General features: G+C 40.1%; 1 protein-coding gene across 3 annotated transcripts in view; it reads right to left on the bottom strand.

The window, feature by feature from the left end:
- Positions 1-2,557: 2,557 nt before the first annotated feature.
- LOC139622712 (glutamate receptor ionotropic, delta-1-like) overlaps positions 2,558-26,008 on the bottom strand; it is a 222,398-nt gene continuing 198,947 nt past the window's right edge. For 2 of the 3 annotated variants that reach the window (XM_071480237.1, XM_071480239.1), the window contains 8 exons: positions 23,919-24,020; positions 21,600-21,797; positions 20,652-20,982; positions 18,068-18,206; positions 11,688-11,883; positions 9,217-9,383; positions 7,066-7,306; positions 2,558-3,481 (listed from right to left, as the gene is read on the bottom strand). In XM_071480237.1, coding sequence (XP_071336338.1) covers positions 3,044-3,481; positions 7,066-7,306; positions 9,217-9,383; positions 11,688-11,883; positions 18,068-18,206; positions 20,652-20,982; positions 21,600-21,797; positions 23,919-24,020 — 1,812 coding nt within the window. In that variant the 3' untranslated portion in view covers positions 2,558-3,043. Of the gene's footprint in view, positions 3,482-6,831; positions 7,307-9,216; positions 9,384-11,687; positions 11,884-18,067; positions 18,207-20,651; positions 20,983-21,599; positions 21,798-23,918; positions 24,021-26,008 lie in introns of all 3 variants that reach the window. The other variant, XM_071480238.1, reaches the window with a different exon arrangement.

Genomic DNA, 26,008 nt, shown 5'->3' with positions numbered 1-26,008 from the left:
GGAAGTATGTCCCTGACAGGACTCAGCTCTCAGAACAAGGTCAGTGGTTCCTTTGAGCACAGCCGTGGAAACTTTACAGCTCTTCTCAGCGCAACATCCAAGACTGGCAGGCAGGACTGCCGGACAGGAGAGGTGAAGAGGGCAAATCAACAATCTCAACACACATATGAGCACAGACAGATCTCCCAGCTCGAGTATGCTGAAGTGCATGCACGAACTCAGACTCGAGGGAAGCAATTTAAAGTCCGTACTTCCTTTCTGAGGTTTCCGACTTTAGGGGGCACACTCCAGTCAAGTGGAGCTATCTTAGTTATTTGAAAAAAAGCCATTCCACCTTGTATAACAGGTCAGGCGCCATACCAGTCAACACAGTTGACAGTGTTTGCAATGAGATATCATGTCCTTGTTGCTGTAGGATCCAGGAACTTTAATTGTGTCCTCATAGTGAAACAATTTGCCTTAAGGTGAAAACAAGCAGATGGTGACTCCATGTGTAGTAGAGGAGGCAGGTGTTAGTCACCATCCTCATCAGACCAGCAGCGTGGGTCCGTGACTACAATAAATGTGATGTACAGAAAAAAAACAGCAAACTGATGCATCGCAGAGTCATGCAGTCAGGGTACTGTTGGTGATGATGTTAAAAGGTTTACTTCTTGAAACTGTAACCTCTTCTCACCTTGCAGCTGCAACACAAATGCCTGTGTTTTCACAGCAGACAGGTTTTCTCAGAACTTCATGTCAGCAAACCAGCCAAAACCTGGCTCATTTATGCCGACTTACCCTAGTAATGACACAGAAACTAATGATTATTTTCACTACTGATTTATCTGCCATTATTTTCCTGATTAACTGATTAATTGTTAAACTTCTAAAACATATACAAGACTTGATTTTATAACCTCGACAGAAACATCAAACACATAAACAAATAAATTAAGGATAAATTAAAATGATCCCTCAGAGAGAAAATTAGGAGAGACAGAGTATCTTTCTTTTTTTAAAGTTATTTTTTATTACAGTCAGAGTGAGAGAGAGGATGACGCACAGCAAAGGGGCACAGGCCGGACTCGAGCCCGGCCAACAGGTGAGCCACAGGGGCATCCCAAGATCGACTATCTTTCGATTTTTGTCTCACACACAGCACAGCCTCCGTCTGGGAACAGTTTAGCTTTTATTTACTTCCAACTCTAGAATGTAAGAGACTTTTATTAGAGGCAGGTCTTGATGTCTAACCCCCCCTTGTTTGATATGTAGAATTGGTCATAGCGACTAGCACGAAGCCTCGCCCATGACTTCTCTCTCTACCTCCCTCTCTCCTGCTCTCTCTGCTTGGTGTGTCGGATGTTTGGTTATTCCTCTGCCTCCTTTAGTGTTAATGATACATGTAGTGAAAGTCGTTAATTTGCTGTCACAGAGGCGAGGTTAGATTCTGGACATTGTGACTGGACTTGTAGCTGGTTTGTTGTTTGTCACTGGTTATTGTTGCTTTTCTCTGTTTTAATATATGATTGAATTTGGCTATGTAAGAAAATGGAAATTAGTGTAAATGAAACTTGGTAAGGGATTCACAATGTTGTTAATTCAATATACTCAGTTTATTCTCCAGGCTGGCACCCCACACAGACGTGATGACACACAGCAGCTATGTCCCCAACCCAACTATTGTTTGCTTTCCCAACTGTCACGCCCAAGTGGGGCCCCTTGTGCTGGAGCTGGCATCGGGGCCCCATGTGTGTGTCTGCTTGGGCTGCAGGTGGTGTGAAGGTGGGTTATGAGTTGGCCCCATTGTGAGCAATTATTCTCCATCCCCACATGGACTGTTTTCTGTTTCCCTTTTTGTGTGTGTGCTAATAATTGTGCCATGGTGGACTAGTGTGGCAAAACCGGGAATCAACGTGATCAGTTGGTATCAAATGGATTAAAAAACAATGTTGTTGTGTTTGGGCCTTTTTGTCTGCTGGAACTGGTAAGGATGCAATCCTGCCTACTTCACATTAAACCTAGTTAGACAAATGGACCAACAGATTTGATGAAGAGCTCACTTTTTCTTGGCAAAAATGTGCGTAGGGCTCGTTATTTATTTTCATCAAACAAAAATTAGTATTTTTAAACTGATTTTAACTTTTTCTACACATTCACCCCAAATCTATTGTTTCCAGATACAAGAAAGCACTTCACAATAAACCATATTTTCTTGCAACAAGCATGGTTTAGAAAATCTTCCAGTAATAGAAACTGAAGAGGGGAAATGCAATGAGCTGCTGCAAAGTGTGCAAAATTTTAGTTTAGTTAAAAAAAAGAAAAATATTATCATTCAAAATGGTTGCATTGTGAACAGATTTAAAAAATATATTAATATCAACACATCAATTTAGACTGTTTTAAAAATGAAGCCCAATATCCTGAACTAATTGTAGTGCTGGAAAGTGTGATAAACATTTCAGGCTGTAATTTCCCTCCTATTGAACTCTAAAATATCATTTTGTGAGTGATCCCAGAGTCACAAATAACACAGCATGACACTGACGTTCTAAATATGTTTTCAAGCACACGTCTGTTTTTGTATTATACTTTTTATTTTTTTCATATGAAACAAATCAATTCTTCCAATTTGTTTGAAGTGTGAAATGTCTTTTTATCATGAATTCTTACAGTACATTCAGTTAATGTTAATCTGAAAGAAAACATCTTTGAACTTGGCACTTAGAAAACAACCACAAAGAATTGTCACCTTTATTCATTTAGAACAAAATTTACAAAGCCATTCAAACAGTCATTTTTTTCATACTTTTATGTTTTTTAAACTCAACTGTTGAGAATATTCAAAATACACTTTTTAATGTTGCTTCTTCTCTCTCTTTGTACTTACAAATATGTACATTGAAGTCTTAGTATCTTGTCATGTGTCGTCCCACTGACTCTTGATCACTGGTAATAAAAATCCTTTTTTAGTGTTTTATTTATATCTCTTCACACTGTTAGCACTCTGATGAGCTCTCCACTATTCTGTTGGAGCTTGAGTGTCTGTGAATGTTCGGCGTGCTCAGATGGATGTCCCGTGGCTGGTCTCACTGGCTTCTGGGATGGGTCCTCCTGGCACTGGTTGGTAGGACATTGGCATGGGTGTCTTGACTGGGCTCTGCCGGAAGAGGCCCCCGTTGGGTGCCCTGTGTTTGCAGCGGATAGAGGGCATGGTGGCACTGCTGAGGGGCAAGGGCAAGGTCCTGCCAGCGGCTGCGCCCAGTGTCCTTCCTGCCCCATGACCCTCCTGGAGGAAGGTGGTCACAGAGAGTTGTCGTGGCCCCCGATGGGTTGGGTAGTCCCGAGCAGACAAGGCCTCCAGGGACTGGCTGGGCTGCATGCTGCCAATGTCCAGGGCAGAGATCTCGATAGACTGACCTGGCAGCTGCTTGTGGGCTAAGTCCTCGTCCAGGAGGCTGTTCAAGCGCTGGTGGACCTGTTCCAAGTTCACCTCTTTGTCCTAAAGATAGATGGGAAGAAAGGCAGAGCCACAGAGAGTGTGTGGAATAAAAGAAGCCAAGAGAAAGGAGGGTGGATAGAGGTTTTAATGGAATGGAGAGCATGAATGTAATTAAGAATGATTGTGATAAAGAATAAGAGTGAAAATTAATGTGCAGTGAAAGGGGTTAAGAGGTTAAAAGAATGAATGGGATGAGGATAGAGAGTGAAAGAAGACAGAAAAAGAAAGGTTACAATGGTTGTTTCATTATCACCATCATGACCAACTACCTTCAGTACAGGCAATGCAGTCTACTCTGTTTGAAGGATGATAAAATAAGACTGGCTTGTTTCTGCTTCATTCAGGAAATACACAAATTAAGAATCTACTGGAATTTTTCAAGTCGTCAACATCAAGAGAGGCATTACCTTAAGACAGTAAATCTAAAATATGGGGTTGTAAAGAGGTAATGTCTCCACTTCTGAAATGAAGTTAAATGAAGATGTCTCTTCATGCAGAAGTGTTTAAATTTTATCCATAATTAGGTGACCACACATCTGCAGGAGGTGACTCTTGCATGAAGAGCATCAGCTGTTAACAAGACACACTTCAATGGACACACAAATCTAATGAATCTGACTTTGTGACATAAAATTCAAATGAAAGTGTAGTTAAAATGTTATCTAAATTAAAGAATCTTTCAAAATATTCCTTTTTTCGTTCCAGAAACGGGCATCAATGAGGCAACACGAATATGGGTGAGGAGAGGGGGAGGCCAAATGCAGAGCACAATTGTTTATCAGACACACATTTTACAAAAATGTTACCAAGCTCGCTTTTGGCTGCACCCTGCCCTCCACACACCAACACTTTATCATCATGCACCCATTTAAGTCGAGCCACACTGAAGACAGAGAAAACCAAAAAGGCAAATAACTGAGACCATGGGGTGAGATGACAGATGAAGCAACTACAGTCTACCCCTGCCTGGCCCCATGCCCCGCCCCTTCGCCCTGACACAGCCAATGACCATTCAGTACAGTGCGTCAGGCCTCTCCTGACCTGTGTCAAGAGCCTTGGCCTCCTCCCAGTCTCTCTCTTTGTCTGTCCATATGTTCCGCCTCCCTTCTGGTGAAGCACTTGTTATATCATTATATGTCAATGGACCAGAAACCCTGTCCAGACCATAATCCTTAGTCACCTGCTGGAGATCATAGACAATGATGCATAACCAAAACGGTCCCAGACATTGACATATAATTACAATTAATTACTACTTAGGCAATAAGGGGAATAGTTCAGCGTTTTGGAAAATCATCTTATTTGTTTTCTTTCTGAGAATTAGATGGAAGATCTATAGTCTACAACTCTGACTTCTGTGTTTTACTATTAAGTTGCACAGTGGAAGGAAGTGTTAGGCAAATGACAATTGGACCTTTGCTTTGACAGCAAACTTTCAAAGTTAAATTAAAACAAAAGATGAGCAACTGTGCTGGAAAATATCTGATTCTTTGTTTATCTCCCTAGGTGCTTCTTAATATTCTGTTACATGATAATGCTTATGGTGGGCAGAATGAAAACTGATGTGAAAACTAATCACAATGGTAGAAGAAGCTCTGAGGTTCACAGTAATGTGCCAAACTTTTTGTGTGTTTAGGGGGTGTTACTTGTTTGGACTACTTCTTGGTGGACAACAGGCAGGTACAGTTAGTCCTGTTGTCCCTGTGAGATTATCAGGCAACCAGAAGAGAAACTGTTCAACAATGTGTCTCCCACAGTTGAATTTAAGACGGAGCCAGGCTAGCTGTTTCCCTATTTCCAGTTGTTATGCTGAGCTAACTAATCATGTCCTGCTGTGGCGTCTCATTTAACGGACAGATATAAGAGTGGAATCGATCTTCTCACCCAACTCTTAGCGAGAAAGTAAATAAGGAGATTTCTCAAAAAAGTTGAACTATTTCTTTATATGGCTGATGTGTCCAGGCTTATGATAGCATTTTGTTAGAAATTCGCTGTCATAATGTCCACATACTGTATGTTTGTGCTGTCATGGTTCCAGTGATGCTTGGAACAATTTATAGTGATACTCCACCCAAATCTTTTGAATATGAAACTCTTGTTCCTGCAGGCTTGATAGGTAGTTGTAAAAGGTTTGTAGTGTGAAGAGCAGCAGCTGTGATCAGCTTGACTTTGTGACTATTGAGCCATGTTCTGGTGAAACTATTCTCCAGATAAACACAATAATCATTTAGTCTTAAAAATTAGAAAATAGTGACAAATGACAATCAAAATGTCCCAGAGCTCAAGGGGAAGCTAAAACTTCCAAAAGATTTTCATTTTTTGTTGATGTAAAACTGGGAAAAGAGACCCACTCATCACATTTGGGACGCACGAACCAAAGAATGTTTGGCCTTTTCCCTCTGTCAATGAGCAAATTAAGCTGTAGTGTTTTGATATCCTTCTTTATGCTGCAGAAACCTGCCCCTGTTGCATAAAACTGTAACCAAGAAAACTACAAAACATTTAGTCACATTTCAAGCCAGAACAAGGTTAGTGTTTGATCCTCAAAAGATTTTGGGTGGAAAATTGCTTAAAGAACATGTCTACAAACATAATAATGGAGCACAGAACTATGATTGTAGTCAGACAACACATCTAACACATCTTTATGTTCTATAAATAATGAGGCAGTGATGTGAATCCCACATGACAGCAGTATGTGGTTATTATGAGAGCAGCTGTGTACAAAGACTGAAATAGAAATCAACAGCAGTAACTCAAACTCTTGTCTGCACCAAAAACCAGAATTGGTGGAGTTTGATTTACTGTGATAGGACTGGGTCTTAAATGGGTGAGTCCTCAGTCAGTGGTTCAAGTCAAAGCGGCAGGTCAAGGCTCAGATTCTTTGCTATCAGCTTTTTGCTCACACTTTAGTTTAGGGATCCATGTCAAGCCTTAGTTGTCTGGACGCCTCATGCATAGGGGCTGCCCAGTCGACAGCAGCAAGATGAAGTCAGAGCTCTAAAGCATTAAGACTTGAATGGATTAGCTAAAGAGAGCTATTGTACGACTGAAGCACTTATCGACTCAGAGGTACAATTTCAGTATGTGGTTTTGAATTTGCAATGCAACATTATTTACTGCTATCATTCCAGCTGCGGTTCTCTCACATGAGCACCAGTGACTGTGACTGTTTCAGCCCAAAATGTAGGCAATACTTTCATGTGTCAGTATGAGAGAGAATCACAGTAAGTGTGTTTGAGAGAGAAGCCTCAGAGAAGTCCCTGACAAAGCACCCCAACCTCTCTCCCAACATGAGAAGGAATGAGTAGATTGATCACATGATGTCTGGACTATCATCAGGGGCACACCTATTATAACTGGGTGTACTGCAGCTCTACTAAATCGGGGCTGGCGTCAGCGCCTGGTGGATCCATAAAGTAGAGTGTGGCAGTGGCATCTCTGGGCAGGACCGGGGGGCCCGGGGGTCTGGGTCTCGACCGGGGCCTTGGAGGGGCAGGGGGACCCGTGGTGGCCACCATGGCCCGGTTCTGGGTTAGCAGGCTTGGGCCTGGGCCCTGGCCCGACGAGTTGTCAGTGGTCACCTCTTTGGGCTGCTCTCTCCGGCAGTGGTTGCTGTTCCACCAGGTCTCCAGTGCAGCCACCAGGAGGGCCAGCAGCAGCCCAGCAGCCAGGATGCAGAAGACGCCAGCAAAGCTGTGAAGACGCAGCGCACGACCCTCTGGCTGGGCGTCTGCGTAGCTCTGTAGGTCACAGCGGCCTTTCTTTGGCCACCATTTCTGCTTCAGGATGTCGAGGTCACCTTTTTCCTGAAGCTCTAAAATCCTGTGGAGGAGAAAGATTTAGTAGTTCTTTCACACACAGCAGTTGCACGGTTTCATGATAACACCACAGGGAACTGGACAAAGCCTTCAATAACATTGACTCAGATTATGTTAAATGCCGGCTAATCAAATTACAAAGAGAGCGGAGTACAGAATGGGAAATTAAATAATTTTCAAAGACAAACATGAAGAAAAATTGGAAAATCAATGTAAGACTGCCCTGGATGACTATAATTACACAATAATACTGTGTAGATCATGACACAAAACTAATAAAAAAAAAAAAAACACAGTTAATGTACTGTATTAGCATTGATTGTTAGCTCAATTAAGACCGATATTGGTAAAATGCTATTAAAAACTGCAGTTTGCACAGCAGCAGAGTGTAAGATGTGTTACTGCTGCAGTGTTGAAACCATTTATGAATGCTAACAAGAGCTACAAGAGCAGCCCTATGTAAACAAGGCAAAAAAAACAAAAAAAAAACAAAGGAGTGAGATTAATTGGTTTCATATCAAACTACATAAGCATGAAAACAAAGATGATCAAATGCTACAGTCAGCCCATTAGTTAGCATAGAAAGAGCTGAGAGGAATGGATGGATGTTCTGGTGGAGAATAATGACGGCGAGTACAAACAGAGGCAAGACAGTGAATCTGTCCCATCGGAGCGGTTAGCTTTCTGCACAGTCATTATTCAACCTTTTCAACAGCGACTGGCACATACAGACTTTTTGTGCACAAACCTGCACACTCAGACATATGTATACACAGCTGCCAAAGGTTTTGACATGAAATCGTTTATACACATTTACACTCATGAAACATTACAACTCCAGACGCCTTCAAATATTCACAGTTTTTTCCCACAAAATCTTTCATCAAGCCACAGTTGGTAGTTTACAGAGTGATCAATCCTCCAGTTTGTTCTGAATTTGTAATTTATGTGGAGGGGAAAGCTTGCTGTCCTCATTTGAGAATCACTAATATCACTCTTGTAAGACAACAGTGAAAAGTCGTTTGTCTTTTGTCTGAAAACAGATTAACCCAAACAAAGGGCAAATAGTACTGACTGTGAATATAAAACATTCACTTCTCGTTCTGCTTCTGCACTGAGAAGTGCTCAGGTTGAAGCTATAACCACACTTACTTATATCTAGACAACACTAATACAAAAACAACCGTTTAGTACAAATTATGTTATATCTTTATAGCTGTGGCCACCTGTTCTCTTGGTTAAAACTGTATTCATCAAAGTGTATTCACCAATTACTCAAAACATGGTCACTCACTCAAAAATTACAAGTATTCAGACAATCACACACACACAATTTACACAAACCCCCAGGTTAGTTAAATTTGTTTGGAAAGGGAAAAAAGGCAAATCAGAAAATTTTGACCCAAACTGTTCTTTGTAAACCCCCAGCACATTTTAAAAACCACTTCCTGGTTAAACTTTGACCTACTGTACTTGGCACAGTAGTGTGTACTCAAGGTTTACCTGTGCAAAGAGACATTTTTTGTGCCATTATAGGTGCACTCACTTTTGGTTTTTACTTTAGATAAAGTGGACTGATGATCTGGCTAAAGTGTGAGTTTGGGTACAACTTGTCTGATCATCTGGCCACTTTTATTTTAAGCCCAACTGGATCTATTTTCAGCAATGTCGCCATGTGCCCAAATCCCAGTAATTATTTGGTTTGTACAAAGTTATCTTATCTAACAGGTTGGATGCCTGGAGATGAGCTGTAATATATCTTAGATATCCTTTAATGATGTCAAACAATTTACAGGTTGCTTGATAGCACAACAGGAAGTATTAGCTGGTACCATGACTGTTAAACACAAATTAATGATTCACGATTGATATATATCACTACATATTATAAAATGTGTGTGTACATATACTTACTTCTGAGAGAAGAGGTCTCTGTAGGGACTGCCGTGCTGCAGGGCCATGCCGTAGCCTCTGGTGCTCATACTGTTTCCTGCAACAGTCAGCGTGCAGTCGTCGTCTGTCAGAGCAGCGTACTCTACCACCGCCATGTCCCACAGAAAGGCATATGACTCCCTCTTTGCCTGAAAAATTTGGAATGTTTCCAGGAAACACACATGCAAAAGCAAACATATTTGTACATATGTTCATGAAAGCATGTTAAAAGCAGAATGCTTAGAAACCTCTTTTTATAAACTGGACTTCAGTTTTGTTTCCCTCATCAGAGACAAAGATTTTACTGTCCAGCTAGATAGAGAGCACAGATATGAACAAAATGATCCTCTTAAACAATGCCATTTCCCTGTGACTATTATTCATCACCAATTTATTTATTTTATTTTATTTTTTTGCATTTTTACACCTTGAACCCATGTCCCTGTGTTGGTGGGAGAGTGGCACAGACTTCTGACTGTGAAAAAACAACAAGTAGAACAAACAGAGCTTAGTCAGCATAAGAAATATTTGCACAGAAATTAGCATTAACATTTTGCCCACCCATTAGAGTAAACACTGAACAGCATGCACAACATGAGATTTCTTCACAAAGATGAGGTTAATAATTGGATCCCTGGATTTTCCTGCTTTGTGTGTAGCATATTTTCAGGGACACGATCATGTGCTGTAGCCTCAAATGAAGACTGTGTATACCAACGCCAGCTGAAAATCTGTCTGATATCCTGCTGGATTGTTTTTTTTGTGTGTGTTTGTTTGTATGCACTTCTCCAGCGTCTTCCCCCTCCAAAGTAAGACTATGCTAATAAAGCTGACAAATAAACACTGGAGAAATCACATTCCCATCAAACTCTAAACCCAAGTTAGAATGAGGAACATGCAGTTGTTTGTTTGTTAGCTGTAAAGAATAACATAATAATTCAGTGCCTGCGAAAAGAATAAAATATAAATGTAAATAAAATTAAACAAAAATAAAATATTTATTTCATTGGCGGGCTGCCCCCCCCCACACCCAAAAAAAGGCAATGGTTGGTTTAATGCTCTTAAAGTGCATATGTCTAGACTCCTTTGAAACTTGTTTAATTATGGATTCTTCAATCTGCTTTCAAAGTGTGTCTGTCGTTGTGTGTGTGCTTGTGCTTATTTGTGTTAAAGGAAGATTGAAGAGAAAACGCATTAAAATTTAATTCAGCAGCACTGAGTTTGTGAGAATAATTAAACTCTCACTATTCACTAGATTAAAAATATCACTTAACTCACGTGGTTCTGTCAATCAGTGATGGAAATTATTGGACTAACTTAAGTTTGTTCCTACCTGGCTGTGTGACAGTAACAAGCTACAGTTAATGAGCATCAAGGCTGAGCTTATGTTTCAAAGTATTAATTTTACCTCTGAGTTTGAGATATAATTATAATGTTCATAGAAGTTATTCAGAAGTATGTACAGTTTCTGGAGGAAAAACAACCCCTTCTGCTTCTTTCTTGTGAAAGAATAATTGAACATACACTCACTGGCCACTTCATTAGGCACACATGTTCAACTGCTTGTTAGCACAAATATCTAACCAGCCAATTACATAGCAGCAACTCAATGCATTTAGGCATGTAGACATGGTCAAAACGACCTGCTGAAGTTCAAACCGAGCATCAGAATGGGGAAGAAAGGACAATATAAGATTGGAAAAACGTTGCCTGGTCTGATGAGTCTCAATTTCTGCTGCAACATTTGGATTGTTTTTTTTTTCTTGGCTGACTTTGGGCCCCATAGTACAAACTGAGCATCATTTTCCTGACCATGTACATCCCTTTATGACCACAGTGTACCCATCTTCTGATGGCTGCTACCAACAGGATAACACGCCATGTCAGAAAGCTCAAATCATCTCAAACTGGTTTCTTGAACATGAAAATGAGTTCACTGTACTCAAATGGCCTCCACAGTCACCAGATCCCAGCTCAATAGAGCACTTTTGGGATGTGGTGGAATGGGAGATTTGCATCATGGATGTGCAGTCGATAAATCTGCAGCAACTGCATGATGCTATTATGTCAATATGGACGAAACTCGCAGGAATGTTTCCAGCACCTCGTTGAATCTATGCCATGAAGAATTAAGGCAGTTCTGAAGTACAAAGGGGGTCCAACTCAGTACTAGCAAGGTGTACCTAATAAAGTGGCTGGTGAGTGTATTTCACTTTATGGGGCTAAACAGAAATTAAGTGTTAAGTAGTTAAAACAACAGAAAGATATGATTAAACTGACTTTAATATTGCATAGACTCTGTGTTAGCCAAATGTTATTAAAGAATATATCATTTTTGTTTGGCTTTGCTAGGAATAGCTTGTTGAGAAGAACCCTGCAAAAATCTAAAAACAGCCAACATGAGTTTGAAGGGCACTAATATTTTATTTATGAAGACCAAAATAAATACTTACCTTCTTGATTCCCTCTGATGGGCTGGAGACGGAGTTCTCAAAGCCGTTGTTCTTGTTTATGGTCTTCCACAGCTCAGCAAATGTGCTGTCCTGCTCCAGAGGGTTGGTGCCTTTGGCCCGGAAATATTCATACACGGCCGAGTCCCTCACTGTCCCGTAAACCAGATCCACCTGCTTCGACAGGTCCTGGAACGACCTGCAGTCGGGGCCATAGGGGTGAGTTAGTTTATGAGATTTGATAGAAAACTGACTTAAAAAACAAGAAATAAGAAGAAATTCAAATATATATATTTTTACAGGAGAACGTTTTAGTTTGTCTCAACTTCATTTTTCAAGTAAGTTGAATATGACTGTTGAAAGACAGTCTACTGTCGAGCCAAGATCCTAAGCATTTGTATGACTTGTGAAGAGTAATATGGGGGCCAAGTGGCAGGATGCTCAGATACACTGGTGGAGGAAACCATGTACTGAGTCAGGCCTGGGCTGAGGTAGAGCCTGTTGTATAAAAAAAATTGTATCATCAGCAAATAAATAGACATTGCAGTCTAAGTCTGAAGGAAAAGTTGTGTTATTTCTATACAATGCAAACAGCAACAGAGCATGCCTACCAAGACAGCTTAACAGACTAACATCAGAAACAACAGTCTGATTCATTATATATATATATATATATATATATATATATATATATATATATATATATATACATATATTTAGGCACAACTGTTTACAAATGATGTTTTCCAACAGTATTAACTTCAGTATTAACTTCTGCCATGCACCCACAAATCTATTTGTGGGTGCATCAGGTTCCAGTAGGGTGTTTCATAAAATTTGACATCCTGTGCCTTTAATTTTACAATATTATAATATGCATTATGATACAGTAAATAGTTTGTTACTATCTAACAATAGTATTTTTTCACATGCATGGCCTGATTTACATGTATGCTGCAAACAAAGCTCTCATGCTTTCAAATTGTCAGTGTTTAAAATCACAGCCATGTCTCATTTCTCTGCAAACATGATGCAAGAAGTCACTGACTTTGGAAACACTCCACTTTTAGTCATAAGCCCACCTCAGCCTCCTAGCTTGTATCCTTGCATTTACAGATTTTCCCCCTCTGTTTAAAATTCAAGCTTCAACTCCCTCCTGGTTCACTCCATCCAATCAGTAAGCCTACACTACCACCTCCCTCTCTTGTGCACTTTGGAGCAAATCACTAATCAGCATAGTCTTTATCAACCAAATTAGCTGCACCTGTATTGTGCTGCCTGCTGCTTCTGATGTCAGTGCCAATGCTTTCCCTGACCACCTCTTTCCTCAGCTCTACCAGCACCATGACTGCGACCCGAGTAATGCTGACCAGGTTACGTTTCTGACTCATTATGGGGTTCAGTTCCCCTGATTGGGCATTAACCCCTAATGGAGTTTGTACCAAACTTTTTATAAACAATACTACTTTTAATACAATACTACCCCCATCTTAAAACTAATCTCTCCTGACTGAAATGCCTACGTGCAGATGTGGGCGATAAGAAATGCAGCTCCTTGCAGCAGCCGTATTTTATATGTAAAGATAATTGCCAATTTTGTACAGCATTATATTTGCTAAATGCCAATGTCCTTTTAATTAGAATTTGCTTCCAGTGTAATTTGAATGGCGGTCTACCCAGAAGATTACATACTTCCATGACATGACTTCGGTGTATTGGGTTGATAGGTTTGACGTGCTGCCCCATTTCTTTAGAAAATCATACAAGAGAAGCGCCAGAATGTTTACACAACTAATATTGTTTTCTCCCGTTATCTAAAAAGTGAGAGAATCGCATAGCTTATCTCAAGATGATGTTGTCGGACCAATTCAGCGATTTAATTAGATGTCCACATGGTGTAGCAGTGGTTGTTGTAGAAAAGGCAAGCGAGACAGAAACAATGTGCTAGATATTTCATAGTCTCCAGCTTATTCTGTTAGATTAAACTGCAAGCTTTACTGCACCAAGTAAAATGTTCAGCTTGAACAGCTTACTTTTATGTAACTACACAAACATTGTGATCTGTAGTGCACTGTGGAACTATAGATCTCAGATAAATCAACGCTATAAATATTTAGAACCACCAGCTGGAGTAAATGGAATAATTAAAAGAGGTGAAAGCCCTTGTATTGGTGTAAGAAAAAATCTGAAAAACAAAAGACAGATGGCACATTTTAAAAATCACTCACAAGTGATATTATCAGACAATGACAATTTGAAGTAGACGATGTATTGTACTGAGGACATCTGCCACCCTTTTGTTAGTGCTTTTTCTTCTTTGGCTTTTATTTCTAAAAGCAATGCAACATACACATTGATTCATGATCAATACAGAGAGGTCCAACCCAGCCCTTTGTTCATTATCTATAATGGCTCGACAAAGATTATAAGAAGCACAGCACCAACCAAGCACACAAACCACTTTTCTTTCTCCCTCTCTGTAAAGACGCACTACAGACACGTGCATGTGAAGAGTTTTCTTCTCTTTAGTGTGCATGTCACTAATTTCCTCTAAGGTGTCCCCGGAGGAATCAAAGACACTAAATTGCTGGCTACACGTTTGGTCATGGTTGTACTTAGCTTTACAAATGTAAAATTATCCATAGCAGTAACAGTTAAAACATAATTAAAATCAAAAACAAGAAAACTCAGCCAAAGACATCCCTTAATTAGTATTAATCCATGTGATATCCCGAGGGACAAAAAGTTAAAGAATCTAATGTGACTTTCTCTCTGTTTTGCTCTATCTCACACTAGAGGAACATATAAATAGTTTTGGAAACAATGTCATCTCAGTTTCCCAAGGCTGAGGGGTTTTCTAAAGGATTATTTACAGAGAGAGCAAACAAAAGGGGAAATGGTGTGCAGTATTTAAAAAGAAATATTATACAAATGTTGGCTAAGCACTGTAAACTCAGACAAGTTGCTAATTGTTCCCATTATACCAAACTGAGGTATCGTGCAGGTACATTTAGAAACACAGACAAACGCAGGCACAAGTCAGCTCAGACTTGTAGGAAACAGAAAGTTGAAGAAAAATCATGAAAAAAAACTTGACCTTAGATTTTTTCATATGAAGGGAGCTGGACCAAATCTATTTGAATTAAAATTCAAGTCAAACCTGGCAGAAACTTTCCAAGGTTTGGACATTAGATTTATTCTGGAGGACAAACTGCCAATGATTTTATGGCAAACATTTCTAGAGCAGCGAGGACATTTCAGATTTGCAAATTTGGAGATATAGATAATAAACATGCAGGATTTTCAGTGAGGCACTTCATATATTAGCATTCGTTACTAGGTGTAATAAGACCTTGGTTATCATCTTGTCATCTCTATAGAAATATAGATCACATTCATAGATGGTATTGACCGATATGGCATGGCAAGCTAAAAATGGACCCTTGAACCAAGCAGTGAGTGAATCTTCACCTCTTCTGCCTATTTTAATACAGCAGTACATCTTCTCGTGGCCCTGGCCCCTGGTTCAGAAAGCCCAGCCTCTCTGCCCCATCCACATGGAGCAAGAACCTTTGACATCACCATACCTAATCCCAACATTCTCGCAGTGCTTTTCACAAAAATAAAGATTGCTTTCCCTTATAGAAAGAACTCAATTCCAACTCTGTAACCTGTCCCCTGACTGTGTTCTCTGGCATGGTGCTGTATACGCTCCCCATGGGAGCTGCAAATAACCCTTCCCCTTCCAAGCCAACCTATGTTTCTCTGGACAATGAGAAAGGCAGCAATGGCCTTGCACAACAATCCCAATTTACTGTATAAATGTCCTGTGCCATCTGTCCCCTAGTGGCTCAGTGCTGGTGCAAAAGCAGTTTCCTCCCTTATAGGAGGTAAATTCCTGTAGAGAAAGAGAAAAAAGCAAAACTTCCATTTTGCCTGATGCTAAGCTGAGTGAAAATGATGCAAAGGCAGCGAGTTCTCCCTCTTTGAAAGAAAGCCAGTACACCAAGTACAAATCAGGCCTTAAAGGGCTTAATTCGTGTTCAAAAAACTAGAGTTACAACAACTAACCATTTATTCATTTAAAAAAAAGTAAAATTTAGGATGATTATGGGCTAATCCAGAGTTGTTTGCACTGTGATTTATCAATCATTGATGTTCTAGAGAGATACCCGATTTTATCATGGTTGTTGGGAGGACCCACTGTCCACTGTCAGTTTATTGAATTATCAAGTGGGCCACAAGCAACCTTAAAAAACAATGGCCACTTCATTATTTTTAAGTCAAATAACTCCCATTCTCGAGGTTAGACCTGAGGTGTAATTCTTAAGTCCCCCCTCCCCACTCTTTACACACACACACACACACACACACACACACACACACACACACACACACACATGTGACCCCTGGCACACAAATGTAGGAAAAAAATATGTAATCTTACAAAATGTTACACAACATGTCCCCAGTATGTTCATACCATTTTTTTTGTTTCTGACTTAGTTTGGATGTTGGCTGGGAGATTTACTAAGCCCACTAGCAACTCACACTCAGAGTCACAAATGATGCTGCACAAATGTGTTCACATTAAGTTTTACATTTAGTAGAGTATTTACTCACATAGATTATGTAATTAGAAATTGGAGCAACAGAATTAATTTCAATGCTGTGCTGCTAAGTCAGCCCTGATGCTGAGCAAAAATGTCTTATGTATGTCAGGAAAGCAATGGAGTACAAAAGAGAGGCTCTCTCCTACCTGAAATACTGGTTATATAAACCAATAAGTATATTTTTGGAGTGCAATTATTTGCTCTTTTCCTTGCAATAGAGAAAACTATACGAAGACTATTAAAATAAACTTTGTATTTTAGGATGTTTAAGTCCTGTACTCTTGAGATAAACAAGAAGCATATTTTCAGTGTAGCTTGAAAGTTTATCACCTTCACAAAATTGTATCTCTCAGGAATGTACAAGATGCCTCAGGATTTATCGCTTAAATTATGTTCTGATTTTCTGCACAATGAATTTAGATTGCCCAAGAAGTGAATCCCACACAGGGTACAAATTTTTTTAAAGCGGTTAATACTGAGAACAGCAGATACGGACATGTTCAGCAGGTGTTTTCATTGTTCCAATTTAAAATTTGGTCACAGTGCACTTTCCTCTACGCTCTAACTCCTAAATGCAATGAAGTTAGGTTGATTCCAATCCCTAAACTACTGCAAATGTACTATGAGAAGATTAATGTTCTAGTAATTGCTTATCCAAACAACATGCACACACACAAACACACATACAAGAGAGAGAGAGAGAGAGAGAGAGAGAGAGAGAGAGAGAGAGAGAGAGAGAGAGAGAGAGAGAGAGAGAGAGAGAGAGAGAGAGAGAGAGAGAGAGAGAGAGAGAGAGAGAGAGAGAGAGAGAGAGAGAGAGAGAGAGAGAGAGAGAGAGAGATCTCTTCACAGGTGAGCTGTGTCCTGCTTGGCATTCGCTCCCTCTCCTCACATGTCCACATGTGACCATTTGTTCGACTGAAGACAGACCCAATGTAATCAAATGCCTCTCTGTCCATACCTTGGGGAGAGATAGCACACCAAATTGGATTTACTGACAAATAACATTTGGACTGGGGACAGCTTAGTTGTTAGGCAGCAGGTCAAAAATTACAGAGAAGCAGTCAGACCAAATACTCTGTACCAGGTGCCGCTGATGAGCGATGCACACTGATGAACCTTCAAATATAATATATGCTACCTCAAGAAAACACTCCACACATAAAAAATACATTGCACCACAAGAGACACACACACATACATTTGAGGGGGACGCACAAAATAATGAAAACATGCAGAGACCTTAAAGCTATACATCAAAGTCTGTTTACAGGTGTTGGGGAGGATTTACTGCATGTATGAAAAAAGTTGTATAAAGCCTCTTGTGCATCCAGAGCTGATAAACTGCCTCAAGTGATGTCACTTGAGTCAGTGTTGGTTGTGGTTGAAGAAATCTGAAGGTGTAGAGTTAGAGGGGAGCTCACCAGACCTCAGTAGCCCGCTTCTCATCTCTGCTCAAGGCTACATTACAAGCACAGTACGACAAATCTCCTGACTAAACTGTTGCTGGTCAGGTTGCATTGTGGGTAATGTAGGTGCAAGGTTTTCACTAGAAAGAAAAACATGTGGAATAAAAACAGGCAATATCTCTGCTTCTGCTGTATGGATTTTCCCCATTTATTTTATTCTGTCCACGAGAAGAGTTCAAGGTTGTTGATCCGTTTTTGACCCATTAAATACATTTATCCAGCTGTATACAGTGTATGTCTACTTGAAAAATCTGAGTGTGTTCAAACAATGTGATAGTTAATTAAAGGTGCTGTGTCTTACCTGACAGCGTTGTCCATGCGTGACACGGTGAGGTAGGCAGCCAGGTTTGCTGTGTAGGATGAACACACAATGAGTGTGAAGAGCCACCAGCTGCCCATGACAATACGCAGAGCCACCGACCCCAGGATGGAGTCACTGCCTGTGGAGGTGCAGGTATAAACACACGGGTATTAAAACTGCACACAGAGGCACACACCATCATCATCATCCTCACAACATACTGTGCATTACCTATCACCACACAGGATCTAATGCAACTGTCTCTTATCTCTAATTTAGTGTAAATACTAAAAATAATACAAACTGCAGTCCTCGCAGCAGAGTTTTTAAGTAATACATGTGATGACGTAGACATTGGTAAGTTGTAATGCTGCTAAAATGTGTAGGAATAGCTTAATATTATCATGGTTTTGTAGCTTGATTTTATTGTTTCAATTAGCTTTTATATTTGAGATCACCAAGAAAATAAAGGCTTTTTTATCTTAATACCTTATATTTTGAAATGCAGGATTATTTCCTGTATTTTAGGAGATTGGTCAATTCTATACAAAAACAGACACCAAGATGTTATTCTGGTGCAATATAGTCATAAAATATGAATAAAAGGGATGCCAGTGTCTTTTCCTCGTGTTTCCAATCCTGTTAAAACCTTTGGAGCGATGACTCTGTATGATGTTCCTTCAGCCCTGCTTTTCTCTAGGTTTGAACATTTGTCTTTGGAAATACAAATGACTTCTTCTGAAAATGTTACATGGAATGTTGAACACGGGTGAGTTAACTATTGTTAAGTGGTTAATCATATCACACACCATTGGTGTTAAAAGCTGCTACAAGTTGTAATTACTCAGTTTAGAGCATGTAAAACTGGAGCAGTCGACTGCATGGATATGATGATTTTGTGTAATTGCATATGTTTTCATCCCCTATTTTCCCAAAAGCTTAGTGTATTGAAAGCCATCTACTCTGAAATTTTACTTGCTCAGTTTTACTTCTCTATTGCACATCCAATCGAATTGTGCAGTAATTATTACTATTCCTTCTTCCTCCTGTCTTTTTAATGTTCTTGCCTTCATATCTTTTTCCCCTTGTTTTCTTTGAGGGCAAGAGACTGGTTTGTCACATTAGCTTTGCTATCTTCACTTTTTCTCTGTCACACTGATTTTTTTCTCCAAATATCCAAAAAACAGTGTATGAGGTGCATGAGAGAAATGTCAGCACACATTCTAATTTTGAAGAGTAAAGCCATAGAAATGCCATCTGTAAGATTCAGGAGTGTGAAATGTAATGAAAACATATTTGTCCAAAAGTGTCACAATCAACACAGCTGCACCCCCAGGACACCCTGAGAAAAAAACACTGAAGGCCTTGTCAGACGCCTCACACTCCAGCATCAGTCATCTTATTACATATGGCTTTGACTGATTTCTTGAGGTCATCAAATGTAAAATGTGTATGAAATTTTACTTGATAATCCTACTGCAAAGATCCACTGTGGTGCAGTCCCTTTCATCTTTTAAATAAATTGATTAAATTCTCTAATCATAAGAAAAACGTGTTATTTTCATCAGCTTCCCTAGACAGTTTTAGATTATTTCCTACGTCTCTCTGACCTCCTTATAGAACAAAAGAAAGGCAGTCCTTGTTTGAATAAGGCAGTGAGGAGAGTCAGTGCATCTGTGGGTGGAAAGTTTAATCTACACTGAACATACAACAAAACCCAGCCATGTGTTGGCATATCATTATGAAATCATAGGGGGGATACGGTTGCCAAGTTTATGCTCTCTGACAATGGCACACTAAGCATCAACAATCAGATCCATATCAAAGTGACCCATGCCATCCCAAAAAATGCAACCCACTTGACTGGAACAAAAAGTGGCAACGCTGGAACATGAGCCAGAGGAGAACGAGGAGAAAAAAGGCAGAAAAAAGACTAAAAAAAGGAATATAGCTTCTCTTGAAATATAGTGGGTGTTGGGTTAAAAAAGGCTCATAGGCAGTGTGCCAGACTTTGATAGATGCAGTTCAGGCTTTAACATCAGTTGCTGAAGTAGTCATTTATCCAAACCGGACATACCTGGATCTCCACCAGGACTAAAGATGACATGTTCTCCTTGACAAGGGCACCTTTAGAAAACGCTAGGGTGGGCGTTGTGCCTCTAACTGACTCACTACTGAATCAGCATTTGTTGACATCCACGTGTATTTTAATTAATTGGACTTGTTTTTATTTCAATCTTCTATCCTTAATCCCTTCAAGTAGTTTTCACTATTTTTATTTATTGCTCTGTTTAGATTTAGGGTTTCACATTTAAGAACTGCACGGCTGGTGCTTGGTGATGTGCCATTGAAAGGCCAAGAGCATTCAATAATTCAGTAATGCCACTGACATTCAATAATGCCACTGACTTTATCAGTTAAAACTCACCTTCAAACAGAGAAGTGTTAACTAGAAACAGTTTGGTGTATGGTTTGGGGGAACGAAAACCTGCCAAGCCCTGGCTGTCCAGTATATGCCAAATACATGATTTATAACTGCTGTTCTTGCATATTGCTGTGGCCAGATGAAAACTCTATCACCCACCTTGCTGCACAAAAGCACCGTAGACAATCCAGATGGCGCTCTGAAGTGAAGTGGAGACAGAAGGTGGCGGATGGCCTCCTGCACTGTTCTGGCAGCGCACTGCCTGGATGCGCCTGAGCAGGAAGATCATGATGCCCACTACAGGGATGGCTGCGGCGATGCACGCCCACACTGCCAGGTCAAATGGTGCCAGTAAAGAGAAAATGTTGATCTTCTCTTCTGACTTGCGCATCAGGATTCCCACTGAATAGTCCAGGTAACGCTTGCTGAAATCCACCACACTCTCACGCTCGGGGGTGATGGTGATGGCTGATATGGCCAAATCAGCTCGCTGTGGGTGGAGTCACACGATACCGTTTTAGTAACTTAATAACATTTTGGGGAATTTCTTAGAAAGAGAAGGTAGTGTGTCTGTGACATTATGAAAACTTGTGGCTGAATTCAAACACTCCCTAGAGAAAGAGACTTCATCTTGAGGACCCTGTGAAATTTACTGTTGTGTCATCATAAAGCAAACTAAAAGCACTATTACTACTACTATGCTTTTTTATTTTGTCTTTTTTTTTTTAGAAGCACTATCAGTGTCTTGTCAGTGTTTCTGACATTTGGTTTTCAATCCCAATAGGTAGAGACATATTGGTTTTGGTAACACCAGTACTTTTCCTCAAGAACAAGCATCAGTCCACATTTTCCACTTTTCACCTTTTCTCTCCAGCAAGGAGACTTTGACTTTGTCAGCTTCCCTCCAAAAAACAGAAATCAGATGTCACCCATGGGAGAAAATGGATTTGCAGATGTTGGCCACGGAATGTTTTTCTGATCTTTTCCACTTTACTAACCCTTTTATTTGGGCTCCCATTTCAAAACAAGACAATGTGGCTAGAGTCCCAGAAAAAGGATTGGACAGACATCTGGACATTGATTGAGATAAAAAGAAAAGATGCTAACCTTTCCAATGAGTTCTCCAATCATGCCATTCCAGGATCCATTAGGGAGTGCTGAGCCATACTTCCCATCTCCCACTTGATAGATGTCATACTTGAAGCCCAGGATCTTAGCAAGGGCGTCCAAGACATCAATCGAGAAGCCCTTGTATCTCTTGGGTTGGCCCAGAATGTTTTCTGCCACCATCACAAAAGGTTCTTCCTGTTTGAATGAATATTGTACAATTGGTTAAAGGAGTTTTCCTGATTTTCTGAATTAACGAGATAAATCTTGTTTTAATTAACAAGATAAATCCTGTTTTTCTGTACTAACAAGATATGTCCTGTTATTCTGAATTAACAAGATAAATCCTGTTTTTCTGAATTAACAAAATAAATCCTGTTTTCCTGAATTAATGAGATGTTCTGTTTTTCCGAATTAACAAGATAAGTTCTGGTTTTCCGAATTACCAGGATAAATCCTGTTTTTCCGAATTAATGAGATAAATACAGTTTTTCTGAAATAACGAGATAAGTCCAGTTTTTCTGAATTAACGAGATAAGTCCTGTTTTTCTGAATTACCGAGATAAATCCTGTTTTAATACACAAGATAAGTCCTATTTTTCTGAATTTACTTATTTACATAGTGCTGCTCTGTGCACTGCCAGCGACCTTAAACTTACCACGGAGCAAAATTATTTTTCCAAGTGTCTAATTGTGTTATTCGCGCCATTAGAGATTGTATAAGCTACAATACACTATTAGGTTTTCTAGGAGGTTAAAAAAATACATGTGTGATATGATGTTATGATATCGAAGGAGACGGAGCTTAACTCCAATGTCCCAGGCCCAATTTAACCCCTGTGAGCCACTGATGGAGTGAGGCAGGTAGACGTGTTGTTCAAATAACATATGGTTAAGAAATGGTGTAGTCCACTTCAGGGCTGTGTGAAAACATATTGCAAGATTCTTTTAGGCATGAATATGGGAAATATATTGTAATATTTACAATTACAGGTAAGAAGGATATATAAATGTTCCAACACCCCCCCAAACTGTTGTTTTTACCTCTTTTTTTTTTGGGGGGGGGGGGGGGGGGGGGTCCAAGCCTGAATCGGGGGGGGGGGGTCAGACCCCCCAAATCCCCCCTATAATTTCAAACCCTGGTTTTAAAAACAACACTGACATAATGATAATGTTGACAAATGTGAATGTGCATGGATTTGTCTCTGAGGCCAAGATCTATCCTCAAAGTCAGGAAAAATTGTAAGAGTATGTGTGTATTTAATCACAGGCATGTCATTCATCAAAGTGCACCATAATCTCCTCAGGGCCAGATTGGTGACTGAGGCAAGGACGCATTCAGTCATCTTAAGAACCTGGGGTGACACCTTCATGAAGAGCTTCGAAGGTGATCTAACTTAAACTTCATCTTAATAAAGCAGTTTCCTCAGCAACTGTTGACCTGTAACACATGGCACCATGGCAACTGCTATGGTTCATCAACGTGGAAATTGCCATTTTAAATTTATTGCACCCCACCATGGTTCTTCTTTATGGGTTGAAAGTGTCAGGGCAGTATTAAATGGGTGAAGGAGGAGGGAAAGGAGGACAGGGGGAGAGAGAGACAGAAAAGGAGTGGGGGGTGCTTAAGTGGGTAGGGGGCAAAATGACTTGATTAAGTGACACTGCCAGGAGAGAGCTGAGGAGAACTTATGTGAATAAATATGGTGGAGGTAAACCATGTGTGAAGAGGAGGAAAAGCAGAGAAAGTGGGAGGAGAAGAGTGAGATGGAGAGGAGGAAGGGAAGACACTCTGCTGCTGGAATTGGTGAAGGTAGTTTAAGAAAAGCTGCTGCAATGGAGGATTTATTTTTACTCAGCCTTCTGATGCTCTAGATTCACAGGAAGAGATGGAGAGGAGGACCTAATATTCCCTTTTACAAGAGAGAAAATGTCAGTGAACATGACCAAACAGTGTAAAGTATGTGCTCCAGTTCCCCCAGATCCTGTGTTTTTCGTGTTGGCCCCACATGCACCTATAATAATGGCCCACTGAACCAAGTGGAACCTAGGATTTGCTCTTCACAGGAGTTTTTCTTTATTACTGTAAGTTTTTGAATAGTGAACATCATCTTTATTTACCTAAGTTAATGTAAAAACCAGGTGTTTCTGACACAGCACTTTTACAGAAAGGACTTTGTTTGTTGATTTCCATGTGTTTTAAGTATATTTGATCATTTTTTCTGCACATGTTAATATGTTGTGATGTTTGTTTTCTTACTCAAATAACCACCTACGCGGGTCAAGTGCTAATAGATTCAGCGTACTCCCACAACTTACCAGTAATGTTACAATCTTGAGTGTCACTCCCTGCATACCGCTCTCTATGCGATTCTCCTTTAGGCTACCATTCAAGCCACGAGTGGAGTCCCAAGATGCCAGCTAATAAGGAGAAAGAAAAAACAGATAGATGAGAAGAAGAGATGAAAAGGGGGAAAACTGTGCAGGTCTCTGAGAGACAAAGATACAAAACACCTCATTAAAATGTCCAACGGCCAATAGAATTAAAGAATACCACCCAGTTTGTGACTCAGTTAAACAGTGGCCCTGTTCAGACCTGGTATTAACATCCGTCCTGAGTGATCCGATCACAAGTGGACAGCTGTGAGTATTCAGGGCACATTTGAGATCTGATCACTCAGACCACATTTGGCCACATTCTTTTAGCAGTGTAAACGCAAATGCGTCCAGGCCACAATGAAGGACCGCTTCCTCTACTGACGTCCTGTGCCACAGTCTAATTAAACCTGTCACAGTTTCATAATAAACTGAAAATATTTTACTATTTCAAATGGATAAAACCTTATTTCACTGTAGAGCTGTGCGCAACACATTGATTCGCTCAATCACTTATTAATGCGCTCTCTCTCTCTCTCTCACACACACTCACACTCACACACACAAAGAGGTGCATTGACAACGGACCTGTCTGTCAGAAAACAACACTGCATACCTGTTTATTTGCATACGAAGCGGGGAAGTGAGAGCCGATCACAAGTGGTCACTGCAGACGCATGTGGAGACGCATCCTAAACCCAGGTGTGAACAGATGTACTTACAGCTCACCACTTGTGATTAGATCACTTAGAATGCATGTTAATACCTGGTCTGAACAGGGACAGTGATAATTAGCATTGATTGGCCAACATTACATTAACATCTGAGCTGGTTACCAAGACAACAACCATCAGCCATTTGTAAGACATTAGCACCCTCCAGTCAACCTCCACCACTGAATGTAGCAATGTCCTGACACACTTTGTAGGCAATTAACATTATACTTGTTGTATTGTACAGATATTGGTGGTGATAAGGATGATGAACATGATAATGATGATGACGAAGAGATGGAAGAGCAATAGTTCAATGTTAAATAATTAGAACTAGTAATAATTAGAATTAGTAGACGTCATGCTAACTGAGTGAACATTGCAAAATAAAACCCCAACTCACACTTTGAATTTCAGACACGTTAAACATCAGTTTAAGTTTTTCCCTCAAATCTAAACTATCCCTCATCTTTAAAACTCTCATTCCACACTGTCAACATTTTGAGTTATGTCTCAGGTTGCAAAGCTGATGTTTGTTAAATTCTTAATCAGTGCTGATAGCGGGACAAGGATTCTCAAGGATCTGACACATCATTTGGAGTGGTCTTTGAGATTTGAGCTGACAGGACAAGAGTGGTGGCCCCAGGCCAAACAACAGGCCTTTCTGGCCTCAGCACACCTCAGTCTCTGTCACATGTGCCCCTGCGGCAGGAAGCTAATTCAGATACAGAGATGTCACTGAAAAGCAGAAATCTTTTAAAGGTTTTGTTTTGTTCTTTCTGATCATTTTGGATCACTGGGGTAATCTGAGCAACAAGATGTATCACAATAACATTTTGATAGCTTGATATCTTAGATTCACTTCACTAAATTTAAACTAGTTGCTTATCAAATTCTTTTGAAAACTTTGTTAAATTATCTGTGAACATGTTACCTTGGCCAAGCTCTCACACTGCATGTTACTCCTGCCACAGCTCAGTTCAAACTAGTGCAGGGGGAACTGCACACATCTCATTTTGGCACATTTACAACCTGCTGAATCTTAATAGGCAGCTTATATGACTAACTTTCATCGGTGAGCAGAGGTTTATACAAAATGCTGAAAGACTGTTGGCCCTCAAGAAGATGGCTCTGGACCTTCAATTCAATATTAAGTAGAAAAAGGTTCCAGAGATCAAAACTGGAGCAGAGATATTTTTAAGCTTCAAGATTTCATTACAAGTCCTGCACTTAACTTTGAACTCTAGCTTCATAAAATATTGATGGTCCTTTGCTCTTTTACTTGATTGGACATAGGCAGTTGAGTTTGGTTCTGGAAAT

This window comes from Trachinotus anak, unplaced genomic scaffold (genome assembly GCF_046630095.1).
Source record: "Trachinotus anak isolate AG129_WGS33_773 ecotype Australia unplaced genomic scaffold, CSIRO_AGI_Tana_v1 ptg000007l, whole genome shotgun sequence".
Classification (NCBI taxonomy): Eukaryota; Metazoa; Chordata; class Actinopteri; order Carangiformes; family Carangidae; genus Trachinotus; species Trachinotus anak.
Note: the sequence above shows the minus strand (reverse complement) of the source record. Positions and strands in the feature narration are given on the sequence as shown.